The sequence below is a fragment of the Vanacampus margaritifer genome, chromosome 2 (genome assembly GCF_051991255.1).
Source record: "Vanacampus margaritifer isolate UIUO_Vmar chromosome 2, RoL_Vmar_1.0, whole genome shotgun sequence".
NCBI lineage: Eukaryota > Metazoa > Chordata > Actinopteri > Syngnathiformes > Syngnathidae > Vanacampus > Vanacampus margaritifer.
The window spans coordinates 7,721,389-7,739,465 of NC_135433.1; the positions used below are offsets into that span (position 1 = coordinate 7,721,389).

General features: G+C 38.8%; 1 protein-coding gene across 4 annotated transcripts in view; it reads left to right on the forward strand.

Moving 5' to 3' along the window:
- The first annotated feature begins 4,514 nt into the window (after positions 1–4,514).
- The window catches only part of LOC144042757 (pituitary adenylate cyclase-activating polypeptide type I receptor-like), a 34,039-nt gene continuing 20,476 nt past the window's right edge, over positions 4,515–18,077 (forward strand). The window contains exons 1-3 of one of the 4 annotated variants that reach the window (XM_077555686.1): positions 4,515–4,752; positions 9,741–9,884; positions 16,224–16,320. In XM_077555686.1, the coding sequence (XP_077411812.1) occupies positions 9,834–9,884; positions 16,224–16,320 (148 nt within the window). In that variant the 5' untranslated portion in view covers positions 4,515–4,752; positions 9,741–9,833. The remainder of the gene's footprint in view (positions 4,753–9,740; positions 9,885–16,223; positions 16,321–18,077) is intronic. The other 3 variants (XM_077555689.1, XM_077555688.1, XM_077555690.1) reach the window with 3 other exon arrangements.

Here is an 18,077-nt window from a genome sequence, read left to right on the forward strand (position 1 = left end):
ATATATATATATATTTTTTTTTTTTTTATTGATTTGGAATTTCTGAGTAAATACTGAATCATGGCACAAAAAAAATTCAAGTCTTTTTTTCTTCCTTTTTTTTTATCAGTTCACTATGGGACTTAAGTGAAATTTGTTTGCAGAAGAACTTTTTGGTGTGAAAATTTAGAATACGGTACAAATAGAAATGTAGCAACACAATATACTCTCTGTATATTATTTAGTTTTTTATTTTACTGGTACACACATTGCCTCCAGTGCCACTTACACGGGTGTACCCATGGTGCGAATGTTTGCTGGTGGTTGTGTTGGGGTTATTTTATATCAGCAAGTGTGACTCGAGGAACCTTATGGAGAAAAGTAGACTTTTTTTTTGTTTTGTTAACATTTGTTTCTTTTTTGTAGAAATGAGTTCGAGAGTTTGGACCAAAAAAAAAGACGGGCTTCAACAAGTGGATTAGGGTGAGTATTGAACCTCATTTTCCAGTAATTAATTTTTTACTGAAAAGTATTTCAACTTTAGTGAAAGTAATTCATGTGAAAACCTTGTGGGGTTCGCTCACTTTCACCTGATTTTGTTTCAGTGGAGGCTTTTGTTATAGGAGTTAGAGGACAGGCTTACTCAGTCTGTTCCACTGTCACCATTAGTGTGTGTCAAAATAATAATAATAATAATAATAAAATAAATGTATACTCTGACTGCTCTCATTTGATCATGCGTGGCTTAACTTTACAATTTTGAACGCCACCACCACCAACCAAAGGGCAGTATAAAACACAATGTTAAACGTCATTGTTTAATTACTACAATCTTAATATAACATAAATTAACACACAAAAAAGTATGTTCATTTTACAAAAAAAAAAGAATAAATCATCCATTATAATAAAATGTAAAAACAATAAAATGGTCTACTTTTTGACTAATGTTTAACTTCATTGTTTAATTACTACAATCTTAATATAACATAAATTAACACACAAAAAAGTATGTTAATTTTACAAAAAAATAAAATAAAATCATCCATTATAATAAAATGTAAAAACAATGAAATGGTCTACTTTTTGACTAATGTTTAACTTCATTGTTTAATTACTACAATCTTAATATAACATCCATCCATCCATCCATTTTCTTGACCGCTTTTCCTCACAAGGGTCGCGGGGGTGCTGGAGCCTAACATAAATTAACAAAACTTTTTTTATTTTATTTTACCCCAATTTTTTTTAATCCATTATAATAAAATGTATAAACAATGAAATGGTCTACTTTTTGACTAATATTAAACTTCATTGTTTAATTACTACAATCTTAATATAACATAAATTAACAAAACTTTTTTTATTTTATTTTACCCCAAATTTTTTTAATCCATTATAATAAAATGTATAAACAATGAAATGGTCTACTTTTTGACTAATGTTAAACTTCATTGTTTAATTACTACAATCTTAATAAAACATAAAAATAAATTAACCCCCCGCCATTTTTTTTTTTAATTTTTACTTAATACAAACCCAAGAGAGAGAGAGAAATAAAAACTCCTTGTGCATGTTCTAGATAAAACCCTTGAAACATAATAGGGTTCTCAGTATAACTTACTGTGTTAGTTCTAGATGAAAGCCTTGTAATATAAAAGGGTTCTCAGTGGAACTCGCTGTGAAGGTTCTGGATGAAACCATTGAAACATCACAAGGTTCTCAGTGGAACTCCCTGTTTGAGATCTAGATGAAACCCTTAAAGGGTTCTTTGTTTAACCTCTCATACAGGGTTCTGGGTATAACCCATTATGTTCTCGGTAGAACCCTTTGAAAGGGTTCCGGGTGGAACCTTCACAAACGAGGACCAAAAAAGGGTTCTCCTATGAGGACAAGCTGGGGAGTGTGTGTGACAGCAGCCAATCAGAGTTCAGCTTTTACTTCTCCACTTTAGGCTGCAAGTATAAGAAGAAGTAAACAATGACCCAAGACGCAGCTAAACACGCAGCCATGATTCAGCGTTATCTTCCAAAGATGAAGCTATTTTGACAAGGGAAGTTCCTCACCATTGCTTGCGTGTCCTGAAAAACAGGGCAACGCAACAATCCTGCTGAATAATTTGAACGAGTATCAGCAACGTGACAATGCGGAAAGCATGAAAATGCCGGCTGAGTTTGCACAGCCTGCCCATGTAAACATGAACAGATTAGCCGCTGCTAGCTAGCCGAGCAGCCAGCGGACCAAAGCAGCATTCAACGATGTCATCTTTGGATTCATGCCCATTTGCGAGTAGCAATGTGTTAAAACGCACTATGTAGGATGATAACTTTAAATATTCTAAATATTCCTGATGGGGTCCATTTTTGGTCAAGTCGAGTTTATTTGTACAGCCCTAACTGGCTGTGAATCTGTCCCAATACTTTTGTGCATCTGACGTTTGATTGAAAATGGCTCCAGGCCCGGGTTGCTGTCCGTGGTGCTGAGGGGGAGATGAGCTACAGGTCGGTAAGTTAGCGCCACGCGACCAGGTTTTGATTTTGTTTCTATGTGTGTGCGCACACCTGAAGTCGAACAGGTGGCGGAGAGCCAACGTGAGGTGAGTCACGCAAAATGCACCCAACAGGGAAGCGAACCTGCTGCCTGGCTGGGGGGGGGGGCGCATCTGGAAAAGGTCAGCGTGGCGAAGAACACACACTTTTGTGAATGGTTTCACGTGCGCGTGCGTGTGTGTGATATTGTGATAGCACACAAACTGCTCCACTTGAAATTTGATATATTATTATTTAACACATCATTATTATCGTGTTTGGAAATGTTCGATACCACTTCTTTTTTTTTCCAGACCAGAATGAGTACTCAACCAATACAGATACCAAAAACCGATACCATGAGCACTTTTGTAAAAAAAAAAAAGAAAAAAAAAAGACCTATATATCCCAATATAGCATTTTCCTTAGCATGAAATTAGTGGAAATGTTCTAATCTTCTAAATTGTAGTTGCTGATTGTAAAACGGCCACAAGAGGGCAGCTGGTAGTACAGATACCTTGAAATAAAGTTAGGTATCATACTTCTACATTCCACGACCAATTCAAACCGTTCCAACTTTGACACGTTCCAAAACTTCACAGTACTTTTCTAATCCCTATTCATTCCGAATGAGACTGTCAGGATTTAGTTTAAGGACACAGACTGAGTTAAAACTTTTCTTTTTTTAAAAGGAGAAGGTAAAAATTCACTAGGGTTCGAGTTTGGGCTGGTATCGTTCCTATTCAAAACATGCTCCTCCTTGAATTCATCTTGCCATTCAATCTGATATATTTCACCCGTGCAAAATCTTTCCAAATTCTACATTTTTGACCCACAAATTTAACAATTCATTACACTTCTTCATTCAAAATCATTCATTCGTTTACCTTGGGAATTATTTTTCAACATTCCCGCAATTTCCTAACCTGGCAATAGCCAGATTGATAATTGTGATTCACTCTAAGGAGTTCTACACATGATCAATCTGGGATTGCTCCACGGTGATTTGCTCGGGAAAGGCGGGGCATTCTGTACAATACTTTGAGCTGATTGGACGATGCAGCATGTTTGTTTTGAACAATCACGGCAACGGATGAAAATGTCATCTTCGGTCTCGAGTTGGGGGGGGGAAGCACGAACATCTTTACCAGATAAAAATGTTCAACATTCAACAAGGAAACGGTGAGTAATTCTGCGAGAACAAAATTAATTGCAGCATCCATTCGTCTATGTTAGGTTTTGTATGTTTTCCCCGGCTTCGGCACTTCCTGGTTTTCGTCACAGTTGCGTGTCCCGCCCTAAACAACGCTTGATTGGTCCGACCCCCCAAAAAAGTCGGTTACGAACGTATCAGCGGGAGCAGTACAAGATGGATTCTGGTATTTGTGAACAAATACCGCCAGGCTTCAGCTTGCTGGCAATGTTAACAATTTCCACATATCAAAAATACATTTTTTTGCCGTGTACAAAATGTATAATTTTTGTAATTTTTAAAATTTTTGCCAACATATGACATTGGTGACAATGTGCAATATGTGAATATTGCACATTGTCACCAATATCATTTCACCCACTTCCAAATAATTAAATATTATTCTATATCATTCCAAATCTTTCAATATCATTTGACATAATTCCGTATCTTTCAACAACATTATTCACATTTTTCTATATATATTTTTTTCATTCAGCATTTCAGCATTCACACTCAAATTTCTCCAGAAATTGCTTCATCTAGTTATTGTAGTATTAGTAGTGATTAATCGTGTATAGTATTTATTATGAAATGTAAAAATGTTAAAACGAAATTCACAATAATAATAATTATCAAAAATAATAATTTTAAAAAATGCTTCATAAAAATTATATTTACAATAAAACAATAATTATTTATTTATTTTTGCCACAAATGTTTTTTTTACTTATTTATTGACACATTTATTTGCTCCCGCAGCACTTGTCACTCCTCTCACTTCTATGCGACGAGTTGCCAATCCCAACGGAACTGACTAAACCCCCCCCACCCCCCCGCGCTCCTTCGCCATCCCCTACCTCCGACTCTTCATCCTCCTCTTCTTCCTCACCGCAGCAGCAGCAGCAGCAGACACGTCGTGCGGCAGCAGCATAAGAAGAACGGACGGACGGACTGACAGGACCCTCACCGCGCATATTTTTCGGGAGGAAGAGGAAGGAGGACGACCCCCCCCCCCCCCTAGAGAAAGCGAGCATGGCTTCCCACGCATCGGTAAGTTCCTCTTTTATTTCTTATTTGCCTTGTCTGCAGAGAGGGTGAAAAAAAAAAAAAGCAACACTGAAGGACTCCGATGAGCTTTTCTGAATGGGAGTCGATGTGCAGCTGAGGATGGGTGCAGTGTGTGTGTGGGTGGGGGGTGGGGGGGGGGGTGGGGGGTACACGCGTTGACACATGGATGCACTACACGCTGCAGGATTAACACATTCATAATCATACGCAATTAATTGTCAGCTTCATTTGTGATAGCGCCAAACAGAATCTGGCTTTTTTTGCACAATGTCTGTCGTGTGCTCCCCAGATGTTCCAGATTATACTCTTGTTTTTGTGTCAATCAATGGACACACACACACACACACACCTCTTGTTCCCCCCACAATGTTGGATTTGAACCGTATGAGTCACATGCCCCGTCTTATTGGTGATGACACGTTCCGTCTTCCTACACGCTTCAATCTGCCATGTTGGCTCCCCTCATTTCTTTGCAGCATGTCAACCTCCTCTTCATCGTCCTCTTCTTCTTCTTCTTCTTCTTCATCATCCTAATCTTCTTTTTCTTCTTCTGTGGCGCCGTCCGCTCCCCCGGGGGAGGGTCCTGGTGAGTTACGACTCGCTAAAACATGCGAGAGAGATGCTCGCCGGCTAATTGGATTGGCCACGAGAGGCGAAGGGACATGAGGTGGAATTTGCCTGTGCCTGGATGAGTGCGGGGAGAGGAGGTGTGTGTCTCTGCGTGCTTGTTTTTCTATCTGTGTGTGGCACCAACACACTTTTTGAATGTGGGGACATTTAGACTGGTTCACAACAACAACAAAACAGTGTGTGCTCCTTTTTGACCGTGTGTGTGTGTGTGTTTTTCTATCTTTGTGTGGCCCCACCCTTGGCATCACGATTTTGGGGACATTTTGGCTCGCCCACACTTTCAAAATACAGTATGAGCTCACATTCACATAAAAAAAAAGAAAGAAAAAAGGGGGGGTGCTGTAGTGAACTTGCTGTGTGTGTGTGTGTGTGTGCGTGTGTGTTTGTACATACCACATTGTGAGGACTTTAACCAACAGATTGAGGACATTTTTGTGAAGGGAGGACATTTTGGCCGGTCCTCACAACTCAAGACCTCTTTTTGAGGGTCAAGACTTGGTTTTAGAGTTTAGGCTTGAATTGGGTAATGGTTGAGGTTAGGGTAAAGAATGGGGGTGGGCAATCATTTTTGATAATTGGGGTTAGGAGAAGGGGTTAGGAAATGCATTATGTCTATGGATGTCGTCACAATTATATAAGTACAAGTGTGTGTGTGTGTGTGTGTGTGTGTGTGGGGGGGGGGGGGGGGTTATCACATCATGGGGACCATTTGTCTGGTTTTTACTATCATTGTGAAACCAAACCTTATTTTGAGGGTCAAAACTTGGTTTTAGAGTTTACCTTTGAATTGGGTTTTGGTTGGGGTTAGGGTAAGGCAGTCAGTTGCGACGGTTAAGGTTAGGGTAAGGGTCTAGGAAATGCATTATGTCAATGAGATGTCCCCACGAGACATGTTAACCCAACGTGTGTGTGTGTTCTTGTCTTTCTTTAATATTTGTGTGGCACCATCACTGACATCGCTTTTTCATTTTGGGGACTTTTTGGCATGAAGCACCAATAGCTATGAGCTCCCTTTCACATTTTTGGAGAAAAAAAATCCAGAAAAAAATGCCAAAATGAAGTTATTTGACTGTGTGTGTGTGTGTTTTCTTGTATTTATATCTTTGTGTGGCACCACCCTTAACATCCCACTTTCATTTTTCTTGTCCACACTTTCAAAATACTCATTCACATTTTTACCAAAATCAAACTAAAAAAAGCTGGAATTAACTGTTTTGGCCATGTGTGTGTGTGTTTGTGTGTGAGTGTTCTTGTCTTTCTATTTTTGTGTGGCACTATCCTTGATGTCACACTTAAAAGTTTGCCTCCACATTTGCAAAATACCACTATTAGCTCCCTTTAACTTGTTTTTGTCAAAGAAAAAAAAAGAAACCGGAATGAACATATTTGACTGTGTGTGTCTGTTCTTGTCTTTGTGTCTTTACGTGGCACCATCTTTATTGTGAAGGCAACATTTTTGCTACAAAAAATACGGGATAAACTAATTGACCATTTATGTGCATGTGTGTTCTTGTCTTTTAATATTAGTGTGGCACAACCTTAAGGGAAATTTGTCTCTTGGGGCATTTTGCCCCCCCCCCCCCCCCCCCCCAAAAAAAATGCCAGGAACTTTTGCCAGATATGACTGTGTGTGTTTGTTTTCTGTCCGCTGTTGCGTGGCACCGCCATCGACATCGTACCTTTTATTGAGGGGACATTTGTCTCTGCAGGGGGGGGGGAAGTCCCTCTAAGCCAATAAATAATGATAATAATAAATCTCAGCAGTAACTCATTTTATCCACAGTTGACAGAATGTGTTCTTGTTTTTCTGTTTGTGTGGCGCAAATTCTAATGTGAGGACATGAGACCCTGCAGGGACATTTTGACTGGTCCATGCAACAACAATGTCCAGAGAAGCTCCTTCGCTCCGGTATACTGCGTGTACATATGTGTAAAAACTGGTACTGGCAAGTGTGTGTTTGTGTAAGTGTGTGTGCTTGCAGTGATTCATTGCTGTTTCAGGAAGCTGCGTGGATGAGTAAGTCAAGGAGGGTGGGGGCAGTGCTTCATTTTATTTGTATTGTCGAATTTTTCCTCGCTGTGAGCCTTCCAAAAAAAAAATAAAAAAATCCTAAATGTTGTTGTGCGTTTGTTCTGAGCTGGTTTGTGTTTAATTTGAGACGTCACTCGGGTAAAAGTAGTTCAATGGAGAAAGCTGGTAGTTGTTGTTTTTTTTTTTTTTTTTTGCCATTGTTTGTTGAGTGTGCTTTTGAATAAAGTGAATAAACAAATGCAGATGAAATCATTGTATTGGTATAAAAAAAAGCACATGTTGTGTTCAAGGGCAACAGATGCATGAGATATTGTGCTGCTGGTTTTCTTAAATACTGTTAGAGAGCGATGATGCACAGTGCAGTTTCCATGGCAACGGCCATCCAATGATAATAAAACAACGATTACAAATGGTAGCTGGCTTCTTTTTTTGGCTCCTGTTCATTTATTCACATGAATTTATGTGATGTAAAATATGGTTCATGGTGGAAAAGATGGGAAAAAAAGGTGACTATATTTATATTTACAGTATTTCATACATTGTTTTGACTTTTATTTTTGCCAATCTGTTCCAATATCTAGATATTTTTTAATGTATGTGTACGTATATCTATGTAAAAAAAAAAAGTTTGGAAAATAATCCCTATTAAAGTTGAAGTCAACCTTGAAGATTTCTTGACAATAATATTATATGTGACCTCACTAGTCTAAACATGACATTCTGATTAATATTTACATTTGTGGAATAAGAGTTAAGCAATAAAATCCAGCCATTTTTTTTTTTTTCATCTCAGGGAGCGGCCATTTTGCTACTTGCTGTCGACTGAAGATGACATCGCAGTTGCTCAGGGCTCAGACAACGACCAATCACAGCTCACCTGTTTTCAGAAGCTGCGCTGTGATTGGTTGATACCTCAGACCTGAGCAACTGTGATGTCATCTTCAGTCGACAGCAAGTGGCAAAATGGCCGCCCCCTGAGATGGGAAAAAAAAACAGCTGGACTTAACTCTTATTCCACTAACGTAATATTAACCAAAATACCATATTAAGACTAGTGGGGATGTTTAGAACACATTATTGTAAAAAAAAAAAAAAAAATTGATTTAATAGATTTATATTTCATGAAGTTATAAATTAGTGCCAAAATAGTATTAGACCATGTTGTTGAAATTATAAAAAAAAAAATAATGATTACTTCCCCCCAAAAAGTAATTTAATTTATTAGTTACCAAATTACTTATCCATGAATGTGATTAGTTACCAGTGAAATTAACAATTGCGTTACATTTTTGAAAAACCTTCAAATATGTCAGAGAATTCAGATTTTTGAGGGAATTTCATTTCAAGGGACTCATTGAGTAGAACATTATAGATAAGTACTTTATTTATTTGTAATATTTATATAACTTCAAACTACAACTAGTAGACAAACTGTAGGCCCTGATTCAAGTATTTTCTCCGATACTAAATGTATTGTAAGTGCTTTACAGGGTTTTTCCTGGCTCAAAATGAGGCAGAGGTGGTATCATCCTGACTATGATGGGTGACTACCGATACCAGGTACAGGTATCGGTGCTAATACCAGTCCTATTTAAGGCATTGGTACTCGCGGCGGTGACCTATACCATTATCGGCCGCCCTCCTGCAGCCATTTTACGATCACGGACTAGAAATGAGAAATTATATGAATAAAAAAAGTTGCCATTAATTTTTGCCATTTTTTAACTACAATCATTAAAAATTCATCCACTAGTACATATTAAATTGTAAATATAGTTCAGCGTTGTTGTAAAACACTATTATGGTTATTGTATATACTGTGTTTCATGACGCCACCTCTGCCTCACAACCAGGAAATGGGCGTGGCCAACTGTTGCACCATGATCTGTTTCTTCTTCGGTACATTAAAGTTTGAAAAAAAGAAAGCGGTTTCTTCTTCGGTTGTTGCTCCGGCGAACTGCTGTTGATACAGCGCCTCCATAATGGCGCAACACCGCAACTGCAGTTAAAATGTCAAAATCAACAACTCAGCTGGAGCGCTGTATTGAGCGATATCGGTGGCTCAGGCTGGCGGTGGCCGCCTCTGAATTTTGTACACGGGAAAAACCCTGGCGTTATGACCAATGTAGTGTGAAAATAAATAAATAAATAGTTAAAAACGGTCAAACAATTGCTCCATACTTATCTTCAACAGAATATTCTTCATACAAACTATTCTATTGTTGCAGTGGGATGAAGTGAGTTTAGCAATCACTTCGAATAAGCGACTATTCATTCTCACGTCGTCTGTGATGTGCTATTATTGCAGGGCCCTTGATGCAAAACTGCTGTGAGAAGGGGCGGCGCATCGGAGCCAACGCACGCACACACACACGCACGCATACTCAGAAGAAGCCCTTCAATGGAGACAATGAGAGACTTGGTCCTGACTGTGATCATCCTTCTGCCTCTGGTGAGAATTGCCGCTGCGAAGTGTGCACAATGCGTGTGTGTTTGTTGCCTTAAAACAGAGGTCATCCCAGATAGCAGAGAACCATATTTGGTAACTTAAGTGCGTGTTCAAGATGGAGCTTTCTTGCCTCACTATGATGCAATGCAATCAGATAATAAACAATAATTGAGCTTTTATTTAATTTTTTTGATTATTGTTGTTTTAATTTGAAGATAGGCTTGGTGAAGTCAGCGTTTTGTTTATGGAGCCAAATATGGTTCCTCAATTATGGCGCTGTATGAAACGTGGAAAGGTTTCATGGTTTTCTTCATTTGTTTGGTAGAAATCAAATGTTTCTACAGCATCGAAGTGAGGCGTCTGGTCTTCCGTTTAAGGAACCAAATATGGTTCCTCAAATATCGTGATTTGTTCCTTTATGTATGCTTGTGTAATTTTTTACTACATGTCACTAAATACGGTTCCCTAAGTATAGAGCTTTTTCTTCATTTCTATTATGCAAAATCTGGAAAAGTTTAATTATTTTCCTGATTTGTTAAGGAGAAGTCACATAGTTCAACTTCCCCATAGCTAGGTGTGTGGTGTTATACCGATGGAACCAAATTTAGTTCCTTTGGAAATGAGATATGTTTATTTATCCATCCATCTATTTACATTATCCAAAATCTGGTAAAGTTTGATCATTTTTCATATTTGTTTGGTTTAAATCATACGGTTTTACTGCTTGATGGTGATGGAAATAGATTCACACATAAGGAACCAAATATGGTTCCTTGAATAAAGAGCTACATTCATTTATATCACAAACATTGGTAAAGTGATGTTATTTTCCTGATTGTTTGGTGGAATTCACATGCTTGTACCGCTTCATAGTGAGACGCGCAGTGTCATATTAAGGAACCAAATACGGTTTCTCAAATATAGAGTTATGTCAATTTATTATAAATATTGGTAAAATGTCATTATTTTGTGAATAAGTCTGGTAGAAATTATGCCTTATGCCTTATGCCTTATGATGAGATGTGTCGGCTTCCACATAAGGAACCAAATATGGTTCCTAAAATAAATAGCTACCAGTACACTTATTTTTAGCACGTAAATTGGTAAAGTGATTTCTGATTGCTTGGTGGAATGGTTTGCTTTATTTATTCGGTGGAAATCACGTTTCTACCGCCTCAGGAAGTGATGTGTTGGCTTACAGATAAGGAACCAAATATAGAGTTGTGTTCATTTACAATATAGTACAAGAAGTGTCACATTTACAGTATAATACAAGAAGTGATCAAGTCTCTTAATTGTCCCCATTTTTATCCTGTAAATATAGAGCTATGTTCATTAGTAGTACAAAACCTGTTGAAATTTCATTATTTTCCACATTTGTTATCTGGTTCTACCGCCTCGTATTTCCGTGTGCGGCATCATACTTGGGGAACCAAATACATTTCCTTAAATATATCCATTTATATTACAAAAACTGTGTAAGTTTTATTGTTTTATTGATTTGTTTGATAGAAATAATGTGTCCACCCAAGGAGCCAATTTTGGTTTCTTAAATATAGAGCTACTCTATGTTTGTTTCTAATGACAAAAAAATGGATGAAAATTCATCAGTTTCTTGATGTGTTTGTTGAAAATCACATGACTTTACTGCATCACAAAGAGGCATGTGAGCTTTCAGGGAAGGAACCAAATAGGGTTTCCTAAATATGCTAGCTGCATTCTATACACGCTATTATGTTTCAGAAATCAATATATCAGCATATGTTACAGATATATGCAGACATGTTCTTATTTATTTATTTATTTTCCTGGTGAGGCATGCAGAGTCAAATATAAGGAACCAAATGTGGTTTCCGGAAATTGTTAAATGGTGGCAGTATGGGTGGAATTTCTTCTTATTATTATTATTTGTTTACAGTCACACATGCATGTATTTTACCAGCAGCATGTAATTAATTCACAGTGCCCCCCCTCCCACACCCCCCACAACCAACGAAGGTGAAGTGTCCCTCTAGCTGACATCTTTACACGGAGCGGCCACTGCGCTGTCCGCCTAACCTTGGCCTCCCCTTGTCATGTACTTAGCGTGTGTCAAACGGCGCCACTGCCTCGACTGGGTCAGCGGCGGCCGAGGTGAGGGGCCAGCCGGCCAGCGGACCGCCGCATCAAATGCCGCTTTTATTATCCGTGCCGTGTCTGGGGCTGCCAGAGTGCCGGGCCGATGTTAACCGGCCCTTGAAAAAATAGCCTTGGGGATGGCGAGCGCCGCTCTGCTGCAGCGACCTATCAGACTGGTCATCTGTTTTTGGGAGACGCTTATCTTAAGAACATATATGCTAATGTGGCCCTGCAGCACCATTTTGTTGTGATGCATTTGATTATTTGATACCTGTGTGTGTGTGTGTGTGTGTGTGTGTGTGTATGCTCAGTATACATGTTTATATATATATATATATATATATATATATATATATAGATTTTTTTTTTATATATATATATATATATATATTTATTTTTTATATTTTTTATTTATATATATATATATATATTAAAAAAAAAATATATATATATATTTTATATATATATATATATAATTTATATATATATATATATTTTTATATATATATATATATATATAAATATATATATTTTTTTTTATATATATATATTTTATATACTGTATATATATATATAGTATATGTATATATATTTATACATTATACGTATATATACATATATACAGTACGTGTACAGTATATAAGTTTATATACTGTACATATTTAGTGGGGAGGCTGCTGCTGCGCTGCTGCCTAGCAACAATGGATCTATTCCCTCGAAGGCGAAGCCCGTGTCGGTTTGATTATGAAAACAGCACATCGATAAGCGCAATCATTAAACACAAAAAGTGGGAGGCACTCACAGTCAGTCACTTACAGTCCCTCCAAGACCAAGGAGGTGCCTGAGGTCAATTCATATATATTTTTTTAAAAAGTGATGAGTCAGCCAAGAAGACATGCTTCGGCCGTCATTTCATGCAGAGTGACTGTTGCCTGGAGAGAGAGAGAGAGAAAGAGAGAGAAGAGGGAGGGGGAGAGAGAGAGAGCGTGAAAGGACTCATCATGAGTCTAAATTCAGTCTCTTTGCTTTCTGTTGTATTTGGCAGGTTGGAGCGGAAAGCAAATTGATTGCGCTGATTATCATGTGATGTTCCGTCGAAATGAGCCGTAAAATCTTGGTTTTCTGCTAATGACGATGCGTCATTGGTATGGAATCCGGTGCAAACATTAGGCCCCTTTTCTCGATGTTTATTTTCATACACTCAGTTTGTTTTCTAACCAGCGGAAGTCTAGTTTAATGTATCACCTTATGGCTTTTTGTGTTGACCGTGTTATTGCACAGGATCCCATTGGAAATGCATCAAGCGCTCCTTTGCTATTTTGTCATTCATCATTCATGGTCCTGCAAAAGGGAAAAAAAAAAAAAAAGTGATCATTTTGAGCCAGGAAAATGCGTGAAATGAAAAAGAAACGGCTTTCTGTAAATACTTACAAATAAATCAATTCAAGTAAATTAAACTAAATACTGTACTACAAAGAAAGACTCTCAAAAAATTGTTATATTGGAGTATAATAATAGACTGCCATCGGTGCTGTTGACCTACAGGGTGCCGGTGGAAACTGGACTGGACGAAAGAGAAGAGGAACGATATATAATATTTACATTTGTGGAATAAAAGTTAAGCAATAAAATCCAGACAGGTTTTTTTTTCATCTCAGGGGGCGGCCATTTTGCCACTTGCTGTTGACTGAAGATGACATCACAGTTGCTCAAGTCTCAGGTATCAACCAATCACAGCGCAGCTTATGAAAACAGGTGAGCTGTGATTGGTCGTTGTCTCAGCCCTGAGCAACTGCGATGTCATCTTCAGTCGACAGCAAGTAGCAAAATGGCCGCTCCCTGAGATGAAAAAAAAAAAAAAGCGGCTGGATTTTATTGCTTAACTCTTATTCCACAAATGTAAATAATAATCAGAATGTTATGTTTAGACTAGTGAGGTCACATACAGTATAATGTTATTGTCAAAAAGTCTTTAAGGTTGACTTTGGGAGGAGTTGATGAATGAGGAAAATGAGCGCGAACGAAGCGTAGAAGAGGTGACGTGTCGTGGACCAGGAAGTAGCAAAGATTAGTAAGGATGATGTGAGAAGGGCATGGAGGAAAAGTGTGCTGGTGCCCATTTTTAAGAAGAAGGGAGACTTGCAGAGTTGTGGCAACTACAGAGGAATAAAGCTGATGAGCCACTCAATGAAACCATGGGAAAGAGTAGTTGAAGCTAGCCTGAGGGCAGAGGTGAACATTTGTGAGCAGCAGTATGGTTTCATTCCAAAAAAAAAAAACAAAGTACCACAGATGCAGTATTTGCTTTGAGGATGTTGACAGAGAAGGTCCGAAGGAGCTGCATTGTGTCTTTGTAGATCTGGAGAAAGGAACTGTGGTTTTGTGTGAGGAAGTCTGGAGTAGCAGAGAAGTACGTTCAAGTGGTGCCGGGCATGTATGAGGACTCTAAGACAGTGGCGAAATGTGCTGTAGATGTGACGGAGGAGTTCAAAGTGGCGGTGGAACTACCTCAGGGATCAGCTCTGAGCCCCTTCTTGTTTGCTATGGTAATGGACAGGCGAGGTTAGACAGGAATCTCCATTGCAGATGACATTGTGATCTGTAGTGAGAGCGGGGAACAGGTGGAGGAGAAGCTAGAGGTGTGGAGGTTTGCCCCGGAAAGACGGGGAATGAAGGTTAGCCGTAGCAAGATGGAGTATCTGTGTGTGTGAATGGGAGGGACCCAAATGGAAGGGAGAAGAGCCCAAGAAGGTGGATGAGCTTAAGTATTTAGGGTCACCAGTCCAGAGCAATGGAGAGTGTGGGAAAGAAGTGAAGAAGCGTGTGCAGGTAGGCTGGAACGAGTGGACAAAAGTGTTACAGCTAAAATAAAAGGAAAGGTTTATAAAACTGTGGTGAGACCAGCCATGTTGTTTGGACCGGAGAAAAAGACAGGAGGCAGAGCCTGGAGGTGGCAGAGATGAAGATGCTGAGGTTCTCTTCGGGAGTGACCAGGATGGATAGAATCAGGAATGAGTACTGTTAGAAGACTATCTTTGTCTTCTGCGTGTTCGTGTTGTTCGGGTAGAGAGATTGTTGATTCATTGAATACTGGAGATCGGTGAACAGGTCCTTCGAAGGATTTATTTTACAGAATATTCTGGACACGAGCGGGTTTACAAAAGCACAGCTGCTCCTCGCTCAGTGTGTTATTTCAGCGGACTCGCAGCATTCTTATACTATCTTGAAAAAGTATTACAACGCCTCCTCTGCCCCCAAGCCCCAAGTAAATTAAAACAGTTATGACTAAATCTAGGCAGAAGAATCTCAACAGTACATCAGAGGGACAGCACATGTTAGAGACTTTGGAGATCAAGTCAGAGAGGCCAGACTGAGATGGTTTGAACATGTCCAGAGGAGAGATAGTGAGTATGCCAGGCATGAGGTCTAGAGGAAGACCAAAAAGGAGGTTAAAGAGGACATGAAGGTAGTTGGTGTGAGAGCAGAGGATGCCGAGGACAGGGTTAGATGGAGGCAACTGATTCGCCGTTGCGACCCCTGAAGGGAAAAGCTGAAAGGAAAAGAAGATTGGAGTATAATCATAGAGTTGAGTTGTCCTTTGCCACCATTTGTGACATCTTTAGGCAATCGCAAACCTTCTTAGTGTCATTTTTGTACATTTTGCTATTTATTTATAAAAAATATATTTTTAAACAAACATATGTTTATTTCACAAATATTATACATTATAAAATTGTCGCCCAGAGAGAGAGAGAAAAAAAGAGAGAGCAATGATGATGACATGTCAAATCGGTAAAATTACCGAATGAACAATACTGAGCTCTCCAGGAAAATAATAAATAATAAATAAAATAGTCGCCCAATAAAGAGTGTTTGCCACCATTTTATTTCATTTTAATCTGAAAAAGAATAAATAATATGCGAGTGTAATACAATTGGAAAGTAATGCGTGAAAATGAAGAAACAGAAGAAAAGAAAAACACATAGCATGCTAGCATGTTAGCTTTGTCATTGGTGACATCACACTTTTGATTGACAAAGTGACTCTCACTTCTTTTGCCAGCAACAAAGCGACTGAATCAACAGTCGCTCTATTTTGCCTTTGGGACGTATCGACAACACAACATGATCTCTTCTGTAGCAATAACTAACTTTTCGTCCCATTTTCCTTGTTGTGCCTCCCTTGTTTGAGAATATGTCGACCATGATGTGCGTTTTGTTCAGGTGGCGTCAGAGTCGGAGCACTGCATCATTCAGCGAGAACATGACAAGTGCATGGAGAGGATGGACATGCACGACCCCAACGACGACTTGGACATGGGTGAGATTTGATTAGAAACAAAAATCCCTTTTCATAGCCTATTTCCGCTTGAATAGACGCAATACCTGTGTTGTCAGCTTGAAATAATAAACGCCTCACCTCTAATCAATTCTCTTTTCTCATGTTCAAAAAAATCTTGTTTTAACTAATATGTCACATTTAACATTTCTCTGTACTATGTAATATGTTGGGATAAAAATATATTCGTAATACGGTATACAGTAGAATGATATAAAGTTTGTTGTCCCCTTTGAAAAAATAAATGCCTTACCTCAAGTACATTTTTTTTTCACCTTAACTAACAAGTACAAAATGGTATTACAACCAATAATAATATATGTGATTTTATTCTCATTTATTTTATTTCGTAGTTTTGTATTTAAATTTGTCACAGTAAAAAAATGCCTTACCTCACAAAGAACGTTTTCTTTTTCTACTAGATCAGGGATGTCAAACTGCAATCCTCGAGGGCCGGAGTCCTGCAGGTTTTAGAGGTTTCCCTACTCGAACTGCAGCTGATTCCAATTAACAGAATCATTATCAGGCTTATTCAGAGCTTGCTGATGAGCTGATCACGAATCAGCTGTGTTGAAGAAGGGAAATATCCAAAACCTGCAGGACTCCGGCCCTCGAGGACCGGATCTCGCCATCCCTGTGCTAGATAGGTAGACAGAAGGACAGCCAGACAGACATACAATTGCCGGGAAAATGGGACAGGAAGAAATAAGAAAGCAAAAATAGTAATGGTGTTTTTAGAGAATGATATTGTAAAAGTTTAGAAATTAAGAGTTTAAGCACTTAACACTTTCACTGCCAGACGTTTTCAGAAACAGGATTTCGCCAGTGCCAGCTGATTTAAGCATTTTGACTGATCTTTCAAGGTCCACAGAAAATGTTGTGTTTGGACTATGGAAACACACATACTACCAAATGAAAGATTGGACTCTCATCTTTCATCAGAAAAAGAAAGTTTGTTTCTACCTTATTCCGTTCTTCAGTAATCAACAATAGAAAATGGTTACTTTCACCGAAATTCTCTGTTTTGAAACAAAAAACGGAGAAAAAGAGCTTTTTGTGAAACGATGTTATTTCATGCACTCTAGTGAATTGTACACTTCTTTTTGTCCATGAATGATGCCACAAACACCTAAATAGTGCTTTACTTCTGTAAAACGCTTTCACCAACAATGAAAAAGTGTTTTTTGATTGCAAAATACGTTTATTTCCATTCAACAGTGTAACAATTTGACAAAACAATTTCGCAAACTATTTACAAATGTGTGCAACTGTGGTACTACTTACAATTATGTGGATGTTTCAAATACAGTTTTTCTTTTTGTAACGCTCTCCTGCGTGCAAGGAGACGCCGCAGGACTCGCACAACAGATTATAGTTTCACTTTCGCTTGTCCGTTTTGCGTGGAAACGTTACACTTTCTTGACGGCCTTTTTTTCCGGGGAATAAATAGCAAGTAGCAGACTGTACACACTTCTCCGATGAATATGCATTGGACTCGGGGCACTCTTCGTCGTCCGATCGAACGTCCGCCTGAGCGTGCTCGGTTGTGCTGCGCGTTTATGACGCCGTCATAGCCGCTGCGTCAGCGCTTCCAATTTCGCCGTCAAGCTCGGAGTCACCATCATCATCATCGAGGATGATCATCGTCGTCATCAATGTGCTCTTTTAGCGTTGGTCGATGCTTTTGGTCTTTGAAAAAAACGGTTCGGGCGGGAGCTCCTCGCAACCGGTCGCCATTT